Here is a 20,140-nt window from a genome sequence, read left to right as displayed (position 1 = left end):
ACAGCGCCCTTGGCACTCTGCCTGGATGCGCTTGTCGGGAAATGTTTAATACATTGTGCATTAACGTGCTTGAGTGACAAACAACTTTGCATTATGAACAGTCTCTCAGCTTTCCCTCGGAAGGCGTGTGAACACGGACGCCGACCGAGGTCCTGCACTCTGTTAGGGCTTTCACACCGGCAAAGAACTGTGCCGGTTTGCGTTCGCGTTCGGAAACCTCCACGTTCGGAGGTTCCCAAACGCGAACGCGAACCGGCACGGTTCTTTGCCGGTGTGAAAGCCCTATGTATGGAACGTGTCCCGCTGAACTTGCTCTGGAACGGAGCTGGGAGGGTACAGAGCGGTCAGCGAGGGGGCCGACTGGACTCGCTCTCCTCCCGAGGAGAGGCTGTCAGGTCGCCCGCTTCTTCTTCCTTACCGACGTGGCGGCCGGGGGAGGGGGCGGGGATGCCTGAGGTCTGGCCCGGGGAGCCTGTTTCCTGGCCCACAGGTTTTTGGTACCTCTGGGTGCCTGAGACGCTGCCTGCTGTCTAGCCGCCCTGGGGAGCTTGAAAGCAGGGGCCGGGCGAGAGACAGCCTGAGCATATGACTGCCGTGGCTGGGTCATGGGCGCTGCGGGCTGCGCTTTTCTCGGAAGGCACATCCTCTCTCTTTTCTCCTCACATCTCTTCTGCATTGTGGTGACTGCTGCACCGAAGAGACCCATAGGAGTGTCAAGGATTTCCTCCCTCTCCTTGGCCGACAGGTTGGTGAGACCGAGCCTGTAGAACCATGAGGCCCATGGACCTGCCTGTGGCTTGAATGGCCATCTTGTGGAGACTGTGGATGTGATCTGTTATTATAACACAGATTTCTTCCCATAGGGTATTGTCTGGTTTGACAGTCATATCCTCCCACAGCTCAGCCTGGTAGGCTGATAGGAGTGCGGAGGCATTGAGAGCCCTCGCTGTCAGTGCCGCTGCTTTGTAGCACTTATCGGTAAGGCTAGCCTGAAAGCGGTCTGACTTGGAGGGTAGGTACGGGGCAGACAAAGATATGGGGGTCTTCGGGTTTAGGTGGCGCACCACCACTGGCTCAACCGGTGGGATGTGGCGGAGGCCGAGGGAGTCCATCCCCTCACAATCCAGTTGAGAACCCCCAATCACAGGGTGTTTCTCGCTGATTGGCCGTTTTTTCCATGTAACTGCTATCTCGTCCAGTCATGTAACTGCTATCTCGTCCAGTCATGTAACTGCTATCTCGTCCAGTCATGTAACTGCTATCTCGTCCAGTCATGTAACTGCTATCTCATGTAACTGCTATCTCGTCCAGTCGCTCCGGGAAGAACGGCATCATTTGTTTCCCCGTCTTAGTCTCCGCCTGCAGTCTTTTGCCATCAAAGCGACTTTTGCACGTCTTGCATGTCACAGTCCAGGAGAGACGTCTTGCATGTCACAGTCCAGGAGAGACGTCTTGCATGTCACAGTCCAGGAGAGACGTCTTGCATGTCACAGTCCAGGAGAGACGTCTTGCATGTCACAGTCCAGGAGAGACGTCTTGCATGTCACAGTCCAGGAGAGACGTCTTGCATGTCACAGTCCAGGAGAGACGTCTTGCATGTCACAGTCCAGGAGAGACGTCTTGCATGTCACAGTCCAGGAGAGACGTCTTGCATGTCACAGTCCAGGAGAGACGTCTTGCATGTCACAGTCCAGGAGAGACGGGACGGAGGAATGGGTGCCTCCGCCAGGCGTGAGCGGCTTTTCACTACTGGTAGAACAAGGAGTATAGTGTCTACTACTTGTGTCGTTCGGAATAAGGAGTATTGCTACTCATGTCGTTCTGAACAAAGGAGTATTGCTACTCGTATCGTAAGAAGGAGTATTGCTACTTACTATTGCTATTGTTAGAGTATTTATCGACACAAGTTGGTCGCTCGTATCTATGGACAGTTTAGCTTTAGCCACCCGCACAGTTGTCGTCAGTTCCAGTGAGAAGTGAGAAGAGGTTTTTGAATGACGAGAGACGCCGTGTCTAAGCCTTATATAGGCGGAGGGTCCCCGTCCCTCCTGACACAAGCGTCATCTGGGCCAGCCAATGGGCTGGCGCAGTGTAATTCAGCTTCTGGTGAGGTCACGCAGGGGACGTTCCCGTAGTGAGACACGAAACGAGCACTATGAAAGAGAACTCTGAATTCAATGAGGAACGTCATAACGCTTTCACTTTCGCTTAACAATGATGTTGTCGGTGATATTGGATCTCTTATCATTACTAAATATCGTCACCTTCTTAAAATGATGGCTTGCGTCACTTTTGTGGAAAATTATGTTTTTGCCTAAATATCATATATTCTAGATTTGGTTCAGTTTATTTTGAAATAATATACATTAATAATTATATGAATAATATATATATTGAAATAACATTTTATTTATATATAAATAAACTTTAAAATATGACTTAAACCATTATTTTAAGAAGGTGACGATAGTTTAATTTGCCTTGTGATGTTTACCTACTGGAGCGGAAACTTTCACAGTAGTGCCACTCTTACGTGTCTGGGGGAGAACCCTGCTAACGTCTCCCCCGTCTCCCCCATGCCTCCCCCTGTGTGCAGGACTACGTGGTCCACGTCACAGAGGAGTTCCTGGAGTTCATCTCAGACGGGGCGCTGGCCATCGAGGTGTGGGGTCACCGCTGCGCTGGGAACGGACGCTCCCTCTGGGAGTCCGACGCGCTGGCGGCCAAGACGCGGACACTCAGAGACAGGTAACACACACACACACACACACGTTACACCGACCAACACACTCGCATCTAGTAAACCCTGCCTAACCCCCCCCCCCCCTCTGCCTGTCCCAGGTGGAGCGAGGTGTCTCGTAGCATCGAGCTGTGGGCCTCAATCCAGGAGCTGAACGAGCAGGGGGAGTACTCTGCCGTGGAGCTGCAGCCTGGGAGGGACGTCAGCACGGGGGGGGTGTTCCAGCTACGCCAGGTACTGAGCTGCTCTAACTAACCACCTTACCACCATCTACCCAGAGACTTAACCACCTCACAACCAGGTACCCAGAGACTTAACCACCTTACAACCATCTACACAGAGACTTAACCACCTTACCACCATCTACCCAGAGACTTAACCACCTTACCACCATTTACCCAGAGACTTAACCACCTTACCACCATCTACCCAGAGACTTAACCACCTCACAACCATTTACCCAGAGACTTAACCACCTTACAACCATCTACCCAGAGACTTAACCACCTTACCACCATCTACCCAGAGACTTAACCACCTCACAACCATTTACCCAGAGACTTAACCACCTTACAACCATTTACCCAGAGACTTAACCACCTTACCACCATCTACCCAGAGACTTAACCACCTTACAACCATCTACCCAGAGACTTAACCACCTTACAACCATCTACCCAGAGACTTAACCACGTCACAACCATCTACCCAGAGACTTAACCACCTTACCACCATCATGTTGTCCTGTTTTTGACATGTGAAAAAAAGTATAAACGCACTTGCTGTGGTGACGAAGCAAATTCCTATATGTGTAATGCATAGTGGCAATAAACGTTATCTGAATCTGAATCTGAATCTGAATCTGATCGTTTCCCATCAGCAAACAATAGCTGCCAATTCATGAGCGAGCCAAGCGGGTTTCAAAGCTGCCAAGCAGGTTTCAAAGCTTACAAGCTTACAGCAGTCGATTGTCTGCTGATGTTACGGGCACGGCCGGCGTGAAGTTCACGACAAATAAACAGACTTTATCACTGTGAAGCTCATAACTATGATAACACAATATTGCAATATTTATTACTATTATTTTTGTATAATAATAATCAACCATCATTCGTTAGTAATGAAAACTCCCGCAGTTCCGATCAATCTCCTCTCCACTTTACACATTACATAACCAAGATCTCTTTTGACATCACAACAATGTCAACACAATCACAACAGAATCTTATTTTATCCAACCAGGTTTTATATTTTGATTATGACATCATGTCTTTCAACATTGTCACACTTTTCATTACACACATGTTGGGTGTTTGCCACAAATCGGAATTCTCTTGCCGTGAAATGTGTACATCAAATAACATGATGTCGGCGATCTACTAGAACTGCGGGACGACTGCAATGTAGGCTACCATATCATACCGTTTTATATAGAAAAATATGATGGTAAATAAATACATGTGGGACCGATGTATGATGGCAGAGGTGTGGTGTGTATCAGTCAGTCTCGTTCCAGCGATAAGACATGCGCTCTGCGCTGCGGGCAGTGGGGGGAGGGTTGATGGCTCTCCGATCAATGAACAAAGAGATCGGGTTTCCCCCGCGGTGTGTTTCTGTTGCGTGTTCACGCTTCTTGCGTGACATCGCCATCCAGCGATTTTTGTGGGTCAGTACACACTCCCCCATTGTGAATAGTGGTCGTGTGAATCCACACCTCGTCGCGCTTTAGTAGGTAAAAAAACGTCGCGCCTGTAGTGTTAACCACGTCACAACCATCTACCCAGAGACTTAACCACCTGACAACCATCTACCCAGAGACTTAACCACCTTACAACCATCTACCCAGAGACTTAACCACCTTACAACCATCTACCCAGTGACTTAAATTAAGCACCTTACCACCATTTACCCAGAGACCTAACCACCTTACAACCATTTACCCAGAGTCTTAACCACCTTACAACCATCTACCCAGAGACTTAAAGTGAGAGATTACAGGGACAGACATTAAGGGCTAACCCTAATCCTAGGGTTAGGATTAGGGTTAGTATGAGGTGGTTTTTGGCCAGGATGTTTGATCTGCGTGGTAACGTTATTGATCTGCGTGTCTACCTCCTCAGGGTCACTCTCGGAGGCTGGAGGTGTGTGTGAAGCCTGTGCAGCACTCAGGCACGCTCCCTCTGCTGGTGGAGGCCGTGCTGTCCGTCTCTATCGGCTGCGTGTCCGCCCGCTCCACCAAGCTACAGAGACCCCTGGACAGCTACCAGGTCAGTGGGAACCACTCACACACACACACACACACACACACACACATACACACACTCACACACTCACACACTCTACCAGCTGCATTTACAGTCAAGAGTTGCATTATGAGTTACTGCAGTTATTATATGTCATTGTCTACTGTGGAGATTTGATTTCAACTGTAATAAAACATTGGTTCCACTTTTGCTAAATCTTGTGGACATGTGTGTGTTTATGTGCTGTGTGTAGAGGAGAATCGGCATGTTGGTGGTGATTCTATTCTGGGCCACTGCCATGACTAGATCATGACTAGATTATGACTAGATCATGACTAGATCATGACTAGATTATGACTAGATCATGACTAGATCATGACTAGATCATGACTAGATCATGACTAGATCATGACTAGATCATGACTAGATCATGACTAGATTATGACTAGATCATGACTAGATCATGACTAGATCATGACTAGATCATGACTAGATTATGACTAGATCATACTAGATCATACTAGATCATACTAGATCATGACTAGATCATGACTAGATCATGACTAGATTATGACTAGATCATGACTAGATCATGACTAGATCATGACTAGATCATGACTAGATCATGACTAGATCATGACTAGATTATGACTAGATCATGACTAGATCATGACTAGATCATGACTAGATCATGACTAGATTATGACTAGATCATGACTAGATCATGACTAGATCATGACTAGATCATGACTAGATCATGACTAGATTATGACTAGATCATACTAGATCATACTAGATCATACTAGATCATGACTAGATCATGACTAGATCATGACTAGATCATGACTAGATCATGACTAGATCATGACTAGATCATGACTAGATCATGACTAGATCATGACTAGATTATGACTAGATCATGACTAGATCATGACTAGATTATGACTAGATCATACTAGATCATACTAGATCATGACTAGATCATGACTAGATTATGACTAGATCATGACTAGATCATACTAGATCATACTAGATCATGACTAGATCATGACTAGATCATACTAGATCATACTAGATCATGACTAGATCATGACTAGATCATACTAGATCATACTAGATCATACTAGATCATACTAGATCATGCACTGGCTTGACAGTACATGTAATGAAGAGGAAGGAATGTCTGGTCTGGGGTTACTGCCTCCTGCACACTGCGCTGGTGCCCGTCCCTCTCTGCAGACACAGTACGCTGCTCTGTTGACGGACCTGAGACATCTAGGACAATATATCCTGGGTTTCCTGGGCTATGACCAGTGAACTGTGCTATACAAGTCATCTAGCTTAGTTTAGATAACTGTACTGGATGTAGATGTCAGTTGTGATCTTCAGTTCAGTTCTGAAGAGGTTTTAGAGCTTAGGTACTGAGTCACCCACGTCGGACCACAGTACCAACGTCTGGGAAAGGTCTCCCACCTGGGAACACCACCACTAGTGTGCTGTGCTCTTGAGTAAGGCACTTAGCCCTAAGTTACTCCAGGGAGACTGTGCCTGGAATCTCTAATTCGTAAGTCGCTTTGGATAAAAGCGTCCGCTAAATGGTTAAAAATATAAATGTATCAATAACATTATTATATCAATAATGTAATATTGAAAGCTGAAGTATCGGTCTACACAGAGCATTGTGTCCAGGTTTGAACACAGCCTTACCCAAAGCCGTAGTGGAGGGAGGCATCTGTCTGACTGAGTGTGTTCTCTCCTGGCAGAGTCAGGTGGAGGATGTGGATATGGATAGTTACCAGGTACCTCCCTCAGTCTGCTGCTGCTCACTGCTGCTCCTGCTGCTGCTGCTGGCAATCATGAGGCATGATGGGAAACCAGCTGGTCATGCGCTTGCAGACAGGGGGCGCCACTGAGAGCAGGGGGGGGGGGGGGGGGTAGGGGGGGGAAAAGGCAGTGGACCTCACACAAGTGGGACATTGGATAACAAAAGGCCCAAATCTGAAGGAGGTCCGTCCCCAAGCTGAAACAGAAACAGACTTGTTAGCGTCATCACAAGATTTGGACCTAAACCCCCCCCCCCCCCCCCTTACCTAGTCGTGTTTCGGGGTCCACCCCCTACCTCAGGTTCACCCCCTACCTAACTCCCTGCTGGCTGCTTCCCCTGCACTGAAGATTGTTTTGCAATTATGCCTCACTCAAGTCACGTGGCCCATGCATGACTGACTGCATGACTCATTGATGCATGAGGGAGTCTCCCAGTTTGCAGTGACACACTAAGGTTGGCTTTAATTGACTCTGAGGTCTGTGGGAGAGCTCTGAAACAAAGCAGATCTCTCTTTGTGGTCCCTTCTGAGGCCGACCCTCCCATGCGCTCAGGTAGGATTCTGAGTGGCTGTGAGTGTGTGTGTGGGGAATAGCATGCAATTCAAGTGTGTGTGTGTGTGTGTGTGTGTGTGTGTGTGTGTGGTTGGGGGGGTTGGTGAGGAAATTGTATAATCTTTACCATAACCTCAAGGCGTTTTAGTTAACGGGAAGACAAAAAAAAGTCGATGAACTTTTTTTTACGAGGATTAGCTTTGAGTGGGCTGTTCCATCAGCCGCGTCAACACCAGTAACCCCAGCTCTCTAAGGTCTGGTCCCCCCGGTCTGGTCCCCCCCCCCCCCCCCCCCTGTCAGACACCTGGCCACAGAACAGGGAAGTACCGTTCACCCTGCGGTAAAGTTCTGCTGTGGCCCGGCGGTCCTGACGCTGCTCTCTGGGCCCTCCAGGAGGAGGACCTGAACTGCGTGCGGGAGCGCTGGTCCGAGGCCCTCATCAAACGCAGGGAGTACCTGGACGACCAGATCAAGAAGATCATCAACAAGCAGGGTGAGTTCCTGTATGACCTGTCTGTCTGTCTGGTAGTGGTTGTGGTAGCTAACCTGTCTGTCTGTCTGGTAGAGGTTGTGGTAGCTAACCTGTCTGTCTGTCTGTCTGTCTGGTAGTGGTTGTGATAGTTAACCTGTCTGTGTGGTAGTGGTTGTGATAGCTAACCTGTCTGTGTGGTAGTGGTTGTGATAGCTAACCTGTCTGTGTGGTAGTGGTTGTGATAGTTAACCTGTCTGTCTGTCTGGTAGTGGTTGTGATAGCTAACCTGTCTGTGTTGTTGTTTGTGATAGCTAACCTGTCTGTCTGGTAGTGGTTGTGATAGCTAACCTGTCTGTGTGGTAGTGGTTGTGGTAGCTAAGCTGTCTGTCTGTGTGGTAGTGGTTGTGGTAGCTAACCTGTCTGTGTGGTAGTGGTTGTGGTAGCTAACCTGTCTGTGTGGTAGTGGTTGTGATAGCTTTACCAACCTGTCAGTCAGGTGAATGGTGGTATCTCATGTGCTCATCCCTCCCCGACTCTATCTGCATCCTGCCTTCCTCCTCCTCCTTTTCTTCTTCTTCTTCGTCTTTCTCACTCACTCTCTTCTTCTCTCTCTCTGGTCTGCAGAGAAGTCGGAGGAGGACATGGAGCGCGAGGCGCGTCTGGTGGAGCAGTGGGTGGGCCTGACGGAGGAGAGGAACGCTGTGCTGGTGCCGGCCCCTGGCAGTGGCATACCGGGGGCCCCTGCACACTGGTGAGCTACACACACACACACACACAGTATTCCAACATACACACGCACCCAGTACTCAAACATACACACACAGTATTCAAACACACACACACACTACTCAAACATACACACACACACAGTATTCAAACATACACACACAGCCAGTACTCAAACATACACACACAGTATTCAAACACACACACACACTACTCAAACATACACACACACACACAGTATTCAAACATACACACACAGCCAGTACTCAAACATACACACACAGTATTCAAACACACACACACACTACTCAAACATACCCACACACTACTCAAACATACACACACAGTACTCAAACATACACACACACTACTCAAACATACACACACACTACTCAAACATACACACACACTACTCAAACATACACACACACTACTCAAACATGTATCTCTCTCTGTTATTCACAATAGTCCCATATCATCCAGTCCCAGACAGCAGCACACTTATCATCCCCTCCCAGACAGCAGCACACCACACCACACCACCTCCTTGTCAGATTGTTTTATGATAGCCGACAGCTGACTGTGTGTTCCTGTGTGTCTTGGCTGCCGCAGGGCGCCCTCTGCTGGAATGGAGGCTCACATCCCTGTGCTCTTCCTGGACTTGAACGGTGAGAGGTGACCTTAGTGACTGTATTGTATATCGACACGATGGAAACCTTTCCTCTATAATCTACACCACGAGTCAAGTGGTGAATTCTGAAGAATTCCAAATCCTACATTATCGACATTCTCATGTGATTTCTTATGTGTTTGTTTTTTTTAACACTTAATCAGCGAGTGAGTAAAAAGAAACCTTTGCACTCAATCAAATTTCAGGACCCTCCTTTCATGACTTTTCCTAGATACATGTGTTCTACCACCCAGTATCCTTACATTTTCTAAATCACATCAGGATAAGCTAGTATGAAGCTATTTTGCTGTTTTTCTGTGTAGGAAGCAGGCTAATTTACATGCGGCCAACTAGTGGTCATTGTGTGTAAATAGCAGCTTGAGCATTGTAAAGAGGCTCTTTTAGTAGGTAAAAAGGCACGGTTGTTCTAGTGTTAATGCTTATCGGTTGATTGTAGATGTAACATTTGAGGGTTTTTTCCTCTCCAGCTGATAACTTGACAGTGAACGAGTTGCTGACGGGCCCGCACGCCGCCGGGGTCAACTCCATCCTGCCCAAGGAGCACGGGAGCCAGTTCTTCTACCTGCCCATCATCAGACACAGCGACGACGAGGTACCACTGCCCCCTCCTGGCCGGGAGGAGGAATCTACCACTCCACACTCCACACAACTATTATTCATAAGGACACTGAGTCAGTCACACAGAGTGTGTCAAACTAGCCGCCGTAAAAAAACACTTCTCGCCTCCGCCACCAGGTGTCAGCGGTGTGCTCCTGGGACTCGTCCATCCACGACTCGGTTCACCTGAACCGCGTCACGTCGCCCAGCGAGCGCATCTACCTGATTATCAAGGCCACGGTGCAGCTCAGCCACCCGGCCTCCATGGAGCTGGTCGTCCGCAAGAGGGTGGCCGTCAACATCTACAACAAACAGGTCTCTACCGCTCTCTCTCACATCTACAACAAACAGGTCTCTACCGCTCTCTCTCACCTCTACAACAAACAGGTCTCTACCGCTCTCTCTCACATCTACAACAAACAGGTCTCTACCGCTCTCTCTCACCTCTACAACAAACAGGTCTCTACCGCTCTCTCTCACATCTACAACAAACAGGTCTCTACTGCGCTCTCTCACATCTACAACAAACAGGTCGCTACCGCGCTCTCTCACCGCGCTTCCAGTGTCGTCGTTCAGGATGATTTTAAACGTTTGTGTGTCCCCCACGCAGATGGTAGGTTTATTTGTTTATTTATTGGAAGGATCCCCATTAGCTATACCCATAGGCATGAGCTACTTTTAGTGGGGTCCACATTTAAAACATACATTACAAATAACATTTAATTAAACATCATACAATTTGGCATAATAACATTAACATTTGGCATAATATAAAACAGTTATATATCTAGTTGGGGTCCACATTTAAAACATACATTACAAATACCTTTTAACATATAAAACATACTTTAAATTACAAATATCAAACATTAAAATATATCATACATCATACAATTTTACATTTGGCATAATATAAAACACTTATATATCTAGTTACATAAAAATAGAACAAATTGGATGAACAATATGTGTCGGTGTGTGTTTGTGTCCCAGGCAAGTGGTAGGTACTGATGAAGTAAAAGTGTTTGCTCCTGTCTCGTGCAGAGCTTCACCCAGAGCCTGAAGAGACGGATGTCTCTGAAGAACACGCTGGACTGCTGTGGAGTCACCTACGAGATTGTGTCCAACGTACCAAAGGTACGGGCTTCTGTCACTCGTCGGTGTCAATGAATGTCACTGACAATTACATGTTTTTATGTTACTCTGTCTGACAACACAAAGTGTTTTTATCTCTACACTCAGTCAGCATATCTCGCCAACTCTGTATGTATACCTATGAAGGTGATCAGATGGAGGCACCCAGAGACATACAGAGCCTGGCCCCCCCTTACCTGACTGACCTCCTTCTCCCCCACCGCCCTTCCCGTACCCTCCCATCCTCATCCACTGTTCCCCTCACCGTCCCACCCTCGAAACTCAAAGGCTTCGGAGACCATGCCTTTTCACGAGCTGCACCCCACCTCTGGAACTCCCTCAACCACTCAGAGACTCACCCTCACTCTCCACTTTTAAATCCCACCTCAAAACCTACTTGTTCTCCCACGCATACAACCTCCCCTACCCCTAACCATCTCCCCTAACCCTGCCACCCCCCCCCCCCCCCCCCACTGGACATTGCTGTGTTAATAGTTTCCCTGTTCGTTAACTCTGTGTTCTATGTGCTCATGTTATCTTTTGCTTGTTGTTTCTGTGTTTTCAGTTTTGCCCATATTGTCAGCGTCTTTGAGCCTCGGAAAAGCGCTTTATAAATACAATTAATTCTTATAGTTATTATTCTTATGTGTGTTCTCTCCTGGCCGCCAGGCCTCAGAGGAGCCTGAGGAGAGGGAGACCCTGGCGCTGATGGCGGCTCGCGGGGAGGCGGAGGAGGCCCAGGACGGAGAGAGCTACATAGAGAAGTACACCAGGGGGGTGCTAGAGGTGGAGAACATCCTCAGCCTGGAGAGGCTGCGACAGGTGCAGCATCACACACACACACACACGCGCGCACACACACACACGCACACGCACACACACACACACACACACACACACACACACACACACACACACACACACACACACACTCGCATATACACATACACACACACACACACACACACACACACACACTCATACACTCATGTAACAGTCTTAGACACCTGACACAGGTCACTCTTACACACCTGACCTATACTGGGTTTGTGTTTGTTGCTGTGCAGGCAGTGACAGTAAAGGAGGCCCTCTCTGTCAAAGGCAGACACATCAGGAGGAGCATCAGCACGCCCAACGTGCAACATGTAAGAGATGGACCACGCTAGTGCCATGGAGAACACTCAGAGATGTGACGTTTCCCTGATTCATTCAGAGCTGAGTGCTGTCTGTGGGTGACAGGCCTGAGTCCATAGGTGACACTGAGAGTCACCACACCTCCTTTATGTTTTCCAGACTTCCTGCAGTAAAACAGACCTGACAGTATGTGAGGATGATGACTGTAAGGTACAGTGTGGGAATCTTTCTTCTCTTCTAAAAACAAACTGTATTTCTAACTTATCAACTATCCACTAACAAGTATGCAGCTATAACCTGGCTGTGTTTCATTCTCCAGGGCCACTGTGAGACTCATCTGGACATCTCTGACTGCAGTCTGATGGATGGTTCTCTGTGTGGCACACCCGTCAAGAACAAGGAGAACCCTGGTACGCAACAGAGACATAACACCTCCGTAGGCATTGGGCATACAGTGGGGGAAATAAGTATTTATTTATTTATTTATTTAGTTATTTAGTAACACATCACATATCAGCCATTTTGTTCATTGACCATATTTCCATTGCAGCTATTCACATGACATTGAGACCAGACATTGGTGTTAACTCAATAAAACTACACAGCTAAAGAAATTGTAACACTCCAAACCATAAAAAAAGGTTATGTGCAATAAAGTGGAATGACACAGGAAAAAAGTATTGAACACAGCAAGAAAAAGCTCTAAACCAGCTTATGCCACTAATGAGTTCTCTTACCTGTGCTAATTAGAACCAGCTGGGTTAGTGCATGTTGGTGAGTAAGTACGTCCACTCTTTGAAAAAGGGTTTCACAACTCTGAATGCAAGTAAACAAATAATTTGTCACCAAGCTTTCCTGCAAGAAACATTTCATGACGGGTAGAGGCAAAGAGCTCTCCCAAGACCTTCACAAGGTTGTTGAGCAGCATAGTAATGGCACTGGTTACCGACAGATTTCTCAACTCCTAAATGTTCTATGTAAGCACCATTGGGGCCATTATCCAGAAGTGGAAGGAACATCACTCGACCATCAACCAGCCATCCACAGGAGCTCCTCGCAAGATTTCTGACCAGACAGTCTGAAAGTTAGAAGAGTAGCCCAAGAGCCAAGGACCACTCGAGCAGACCTCCAGAACAACCTGGAAGCAGCGGGTATAGTTGTCACAAAGAAAATAATAGGCAATGCACTACACCGCCACGGTCTCCATTCACGATCACCCTGGAAGACTCTATACTAGAAGACTCTAAACTAGAAGCAGGGTTCCCGCACTGGTCTTAAAAAGCCTTAAAGTCTAAAATCCAGCAACCCGACTCACAAGGCCTAAAAAGGTCTCAAATGTATGTTATCAGGTCTAAAGAAGGAGGCGCCCGGTCTTAAAAATGAGATTAGCAAGGAAATCAGTCCGACCACATCTATTTACGCGGAAATTAATCAAGCTAGAACCCAAAAAAATGCTAATTCGCTGCCCTCGGGAGAAATTATTGCCGAACAAAGCAATGAAATCCCTAATTTCATCACCTCGAGGATGACAAAAAACTATGGTGTTGCAAACAGGTCTAAAATTACATTCAAAGAGGTCTTAAAAAAAGGTCTAAAAAGGTCTTACATTTCACTTGTTGAAACTTGTAGGAACCCTGTAGAAGACTCCGGTAACTCCTGGAAGACTAGACTAGAAGACTCCGGTAACTCCTGAAAGACTCTGGTAACTAGAAGAAAAGGCATGTTGAAGCTTGTTTGAAGTTTGCTACAGGACATTTTGGAGAAGCCTGTAGGAGAATGGGAGAATGTAGTCTGGTCTGATGAGACAAAAATGAAACTTTTTGGCAACAATACGATGTGCCACGGTTGAAGGAAAAATGGCTCTGCATGTGATACTAAAAATACAATACCTACAGTGAAGTTTGGAGGTGGAAGCATTATGGTATGAGGCTGTTTCTCTTCTCTGGTACTGGTGGAATCCAAATGATCGAAAGGAAACATGAATGAAGCCATGTACCGGGAAGTTCTTGAGAAGAATCTGTTACCATCCACCAGGATGATGAGGCGCAGGTGGACCTTCCAGCAAGAAAACTTTCCAAAAAATACTGCACCTTGGACTGGCCTAGTCAATTGCCAGACTTAGGGTGTGTTCTCACTAGAACATTAATGTCCTGATCAACCTGTAATTTGCTCTTTCTCCATCTGGGCTCAGCTTTCTCATGGGCTCATGTTCTCTTAAGTTGATTAATTTGGCTGTTTCTCCATGGTGCTCTCCTCTTGGCTCCAACCTTTTTTAGTTTGGTAGGTGCCAGGGAGTCTAGGGCCATTTTTACTTTATTGTTAAAAGTAGTTACTAAGTCATTATCATGTGAAGTGGGAGTTGTGTGATCAATTTTCATTAAAACTTTGAAGTTCTCAGCCACTGCAGGGGTAAAATAACACTTTTTAACAACACGTTCAGCATTATTTCCAGTTTTACGTATTACAATGGTAAGGAAAATACAGAAATAGTCAGAGAGGGCAAGGTCACTGATACCTGATATTGAGACCTCAAGACCCTTTGTAATCACTAGATCAAGGGTATGGCCACGATTGTGAGTAGGTTCTTTGACATGTTGGATAAAATCCATAGAGTTCAAGAGGTCAATGAAATCCTTAGCCCTCGAGTCAGCCTCATTATCAACATGTAAATTAAAATCTCTGGCGATGATAATCTTATCATAGTTGGGATGGATAATGGACAAGAACTCAGAGAAGTCAGGTAGGAAGGTAGAGCATGGTTTCGGTGGCCTGTATACAGTTACCGTTAGAATAGGTGGCATAACTGTGGCATGATATTCAAAAGAGGAGAATATATCAAAGGATATGCTCCTGCAGTTTAGATTATTTAACACTGTGGTAGCTGTTCCTCCCCCCTTTTTCCATTTCTGGTTGATTGGAAAAAACTGTAGTTGGGGGGAGAAGCCTCGATAAGAACCGCTGCTCCATTTGTGTCTAGCCAGGTTTCAGTTAGAAACATACAGTCTAGTTTTCTATCACAAATGAGCCACCTGTTTTGTTGGCCGATAGGGACCTGATATTCAAAATTGCCATTGAGATGTCATTTTGACACTGGGACTGACTCGAGGGTATACTTAATGAAATGGGTACTAGTTTTCTCATATTTACGCCATGTATTACCTTTTTTGGAGTGGTGGGAGTCCGGTGGGAGACAATAGTCTGGATGGCATGTTTGGTGTTAGAGGAATGGATCGGACTCATCCCACATCAATCTCGTCTGGGCACCGGCCAGGTCCAGGGCTGGAAAGCTAGGTCCATAGACATGGACAGCAGGCGGGCACCATACCTGTTTGGGTGAAACGTGTCTCTCGCAAAAAGATCCCTACGGTTAAAGAACGTGGTGAAATTGTCTATAAATGGGATTTGCATGCGGCAGCAGTATCCCTGTAACCAGAGGTGGAGGCCTCAAATTCTACTGTATTTGGTGTCGCCATACCTGGGACTCGGGAAGGGGGCCGAGATGATGCAGGTCTTACCGGTGTCTGTTACGGTGGTGATGAGGGCTTGGAAATCGTCCTTCAGGACCTCTGACCTCTCGCGTCCGATGTCGTTTGCCCCCACGTGGATGATGACGGAGGTGGCTTGTGGGTCTTCTTCCACCAGCATCTTGATGACAGCGGTTACGTCCTTCACCTTGGCCCCTGGGAGGCAGTGGGTTTTGGCCTTCGGGACTGCAACATGGCAGACCATAGACGAGCCTACAACAACAGAACATGACCTTAAATCCAATAGAAGATTTGTGGAAGGAACTGATTCACCAGTGGGTACCCTGGAATCATCAAGATTTAAAGACTGTCTTTGTTGAAGAATAGGCCAAAATCCCACCTGATCACTCTGAGAGATTAGGGTTTTTTGTACAGGAAGCAACTTGAAGCTGTCATTGGAAACAAAGGCTTCCCCACCAAATATTAAATACATTTCAGTTAGTTACTTCTTCCCTGTCTCATCCCCCTTTATTGCACATCTGGATTGGAGTGTTACAATTTCTTTAGCTGTGTAGTTTTATTGAGTTAATACCAATGTCTGGTCTAAATTTCATGGGAATAGCTGCAATGGAATGAGAAGAGTTGATACTATGACTGTCTGTTTCCCTCTGTAGGTCTGGTACCAGAGAGTCCAACGTTCTTCAACTCAAGCCCTTTCAAGGTGCTCTCGCCCCAGCCACCGAAGTTTCTCAAGTCCCTGTTGCCTGTCAAAGAGGAGAACAAGGCCAAGAGAACCCTGGAGGCCCGGCCGCTGCTGGGACAGGAGGTACGTCTGTCTGTCTGTCTGGAAGGGTTCCCCCCTCTCTCCTTAATCTATCTCAGTCCCCTCATATCTCATCCCTCTTTTCTACGCTCCCTTTACACATTTCCTTTTCTGTGTTTTGTGTCCTCATCTCCTTCTATCTTCCACCCCCTCCCCCCCCCCACCGCTGACCCCCCACCCACACACACCGCTGACCCCCCCACACACACACACACCATCCCCTCCCCCTCCCCACCGCTGACCCCCCCCCCCACACACACACACACACCATCCCCTCCCCCCCCCCACCGCTGACCCCCCCCACACACACACACACACCCCTCCCCACCCCCCCCCACACACACACACCATCCCCTCCCCCCCCCCCCCCCACACACACACCATCCCCTCCCCCCCCCCACCGCTGATCCCCCCCCCCACACACACACACACCATCCCCTCCCCCCCCCCACCGCTGATCCCCCCCCCCACACACACACACACCATCCCCTCCCCCCCCCCACACACACACCATCCCCTCCCCCCCCCCCACACACACCATCCCCTCCCCCCCCCCCACCGCTGATCCCCCCCCCCACACACACACACACACCCCTACTCCCCCCCCCCCTCTCGCTGTTGTCACCTTCATGTTATCCAACATGTCCAGTAAGGTGTCCTTCCTCGACTACCATGAAAAGGCTATAGTCAGAGAGACATTATTCAACTACACATTTACTTTAACTAATTACAACAATTACTCATTCTACTAAACCTGTCTGACAAGAATTGCTAATTGCAATGGCTGAACTTCTTTATGACTGAACAGAGAAGCCCCATGCCTCATGATGCCATCCTATCCACAGCTCAGACACTGGACTGGCATGACTTTCAAATGCATGACTTAACCCAGAATAGCCACAATATCCAACCAACCAAACTCGTAATGCCGACGAAATGAGTACTCGCACAAAAATGACAGACAAAATCTTTCGCTTGCCAAAGAATATCATTTTTTACCATTTAGCAGACGCTTTTAATCCAAAGCGACTTACAATTACGAATTACAGGGACATTCCCCATGGAGTAACTGAGGGCTAAGTGCCTTACTCAAGGGCACACTAGTAGTGGTGTGGTTTCAGGCGGGATTTGAACTCACAACCTTCCGATCACAAGTCCAACTCACTATCCACTAGACCACCACTACCCACCACTACCCCTATCTGCCTGTGATGACATTCGACCCCTGATGTGTTCCTCAATTCGTCAATGTTGTGGCTGTTTCCCCAACAATATCAATCTAACACACGTTTTGTATTTTCACGTTCAGTGTCGACTTGCATGTCTGTGTTACTTACTCGCTATTGACGACTAACTGTACAAACCCTTGAATGCACTGGGACTGTGTTCGGAAACTCCCTGCCCCCATGCATGCATGTGTGTGTGAGGTGTGTGCTGTTTGTTCTGACCCTCATCTGCAGAGCATGCGCTCATACGTGGACAGCTCCACCACGCTGCCCCCCCCCCCCTGCCCCTGGCCCCGGCCCCGGGCCGGCAGTGAGGGCCACCGCACCCTCTCCACCTCTACTTCCACCCCCACCTCCATCAGCAGACCGCTCTGCCATACACTGCCACACACCGCCGTAAGTGTCACTAACAAACACACGCACACACATACACACACACACACACACACACACACACTGTACCACACGATTAGACAGCTCAAGCTTGATGCCAGGCAAGTGGTGGTCACACAACAGTGCCAGACATTAAAGTAAGTTAAGCATGAGATGTGAATGCCAAGTTATACATTATACAGCATGCAAGTCCACATCACCAGTTCATGTTCACCCACCCCATCTCCAAAACATCATCTCAGCACTCCATCACAAGCCACATTCGTTCAATACATTTCTGGTTAACCCATAACTAATGAAGGTTCCACTGCAGAGTGGACGTGGCTGACGTTTGTACCTGGTGGCTGTTTGTCTTGTGTCCCGTCACGGTCGGCTGGGTTCAGGACTCCGAGGAGGAGGAGACGGACATAGAGATCGCCCTGAGTTTGGGCCTGGGGCCCCGGGACTTCCACGGCTTCAAGTCCTACATCCCAGAGGACTTCGCCAACTTCGAGGTCTACAACGCCACCCTGGAAAACCAGGAGGGGGTGCTGTGTGCACGCTCCGAGCTGAAGAGCGGGCGGGGAGGAGGAGGAGGAGGAGGAGGAGGGATGGACCGAGACGTGTCGCGGAGCCCCACGGCCAGCAGCTGCACCAGCGGCTACTTCTCCCACAGCGCCTCCAACGCCACCCTCTCCGACGTGCCTTTCGGTGCCAGCGACAGCTCGGACCAGCTCAGCTCGGCGGCGACGGCAGCTGGGCGGGAACCCCACGAGCCCCTCTCCTGCCCTGCGGGCCGAGGCGGCGCCCAGACCAAACACGCCTCGGCGGGGGGTGAGACCCAGCACCCCGCCCCCCCCTCCTCCTCTTCTCCCGGGAGTCTCCCTGACCGCTCAGAGCAGCAGGCCTCCTCCCCCCCGCCGCCCCGCAGGTGTGGCCTCAGCGTCAGCCAGGAGTTCACCGACTTCAAAGGGGTGGACGACGGCATCGGAGAGGGCGAGCTGGGAAACTTCCAAGAAGGGTGGCAGGAGGATTCAGACTCCATCCAGCAGTTGAAGGAGGAAGAGGAGGAGGAGGAGGAGAAAGACTCACCACTAGTCATTAACACAACTCTTCCCGGAGACTCTTCCCCACCCCCTCGATACAACCATCACCATGCAACCCCAGCCCCAGCCCCGGCCCCGGCCCCGGCCCCAGCCCCAGCCCCAGCCTCAGCCCCAGCCCCAGCCCCAGCCCAGCGAGCAGGAGGGGATCCCCTGATCCAGGAACCAGCCCAGGGAGACCTGCCACACGCAGGCAGCCCCTGTCCCAGCCCCAACCCCAGCAGCGCCGAGCCGTCCGGGGACTCCTCCAGCGGGGACGAGGGCTCCCCCGTGGCCCAGCTGCCTGACTGGATGGCCCCCGGGGAGCAGGTGTGGGTGGGGAAGAGGAGCGGCACGGTGCTCTACGTGGGAGGGGTGGAGTTCGCCAAAGGAATCTGGGTGGGGGTGCAGCTGGACCTGGCAGTGGGTAAGTACCATGATTGAAAACAGGTCGTAGGTCACACTATTTAAAAAAAAATAACGTTTCCCTTTCTGTTTGTCCTCCTAGCGTACTGTATCTCTCCCGATAGGCCAGCACAATGGAACAGTCCACTGTTAACACCCTCTCTCTCTCCCAATAGGCCAGCACAATGGAACAGTCCACTGTTAACACCCTCTCTCTCTCCCAATAGGCCAGCACAATGGAACAGTCCACTGTTAACACCCTCTCTCTCTCCCAATAGGCCAGCACAATGGAACAGTCCACTGTTAACACCCTCTCTCTCTCCCAATAGGCCAGCACAATGGAACAGTCCACTGTTAACACCCTCTCTCTCTCCCAATAGGCCAGCACAATGGAACAGTCCAGGGCAGGGTTTACTTCCGCTGTCCTCCTGGTCACGGAGTGTTTGTGAAGCCCTCGCGTCTCACCAGAGGACCACCCTCCATGGACACAGATCCTCAGACCCTCCACCTGTAGGGCCCAGGACAGGAGGGCCACCTACCCTCCACCCACGGCTCCCCCGGACCCAGGCCAGGGTCCCCACCAGACCCAGAACAGTGCCTAGAGTAGGGCCAGCTGCCCCAGGGTGCAACAGCTGAGTCCAGACTCTGCTCCTCT

The 20,140-nt window shown here is 49.0% G+C and overlaps 1 protein-coding gene across 1 annotated transcript in view; it reads left to right on the top strand.

The window, feature by feature from the left end:
* kif13a (kinesin family member 13A) overlaps positions 1-19,999 on the top strand; it is a gene marked incomplete at both ends in the record, with an annotated part of 98,502 nt that extends 78,503 nt beyond the window's left edge. The window contains 19 exons of the mRNA XM_080541228.1: positions 2,597-2,748; positions 2,842-2,974; positions 4,861-5,007; positions 6,747-6,782; positions 7,753-7,852; positions 8,456-8,582; positions 9,170-9,225; positions 9,716-9,840; positions 9,984-10,160; positions 10,890-10,982; positions 11,649-11,801; positions 12,047-12,124; positions 12,273-12,323; positions 12,433-12,523; positions 16,252-16,403; positions 17,861-18,022; positions 18,403-19,095; positions 19,228-19,507; positions 19,866-19,999. Coding sequence (XP_080397354.1) covers positions 2,597-2,748; positions 2,842-2,974; positions 4,861-5,007; positions 6,747-6,782; positions 7,753-7,852; positions 8,456-8,582; positions 9,170-9,225; positions 9,716-9,840; positions 9,984-10,160; positions 10,890-10,982; positions 11,649-11,801; positions 12,047-12,124; positions 12,273-12,323; positions 12,433-12,523; positions 16,252-16,403; positions 17,861-18,022; positions 18,403-19,095; positions 19,228-19,507; positions 19,866-19,999 — 2,940 coding nt within the window. The remainder of the gene's footprint in view (positions 1-2,596; positions 2,749-2,841; positions 2,975-4,860; positions 5,008-6,746; positions 6,783-7,752; positions 7,853-8,455; positions 8,583-9,169; positions 9,226-9,715; positions 9,841-9,983; positions 10,161-10,889; positions 10,983-11,648; positions 11,802-12,046; positions 12,125-12,272; positions 12,324-12,432; positions 12,524-16,251; positions 16,404-17,860; positions 18,023-18,402; positions 19,096-19,227; positions 19,508-19,865) is intronic.
* Between the last annotated feature and the right edge of the window lie 141 nt (positions 20,000-20,140).

The sequence above is a fragment of the Nansenia antarctica genome (genome assembly GCF_963989245.1).
Source record: "Nansenia antarctica genome assembly, chromosome: 10".
Taxonomy (NCBI): domain Eukaryota; kingdom Metazoa; phylum Chordata; class Actinopteri; order Argentiniformes; family Microstomatidae; genus Nansenia; species Nansenia antarctica.
This window is presented reverse-complemented; position numbering and strand designations above follow the sequence as displayed.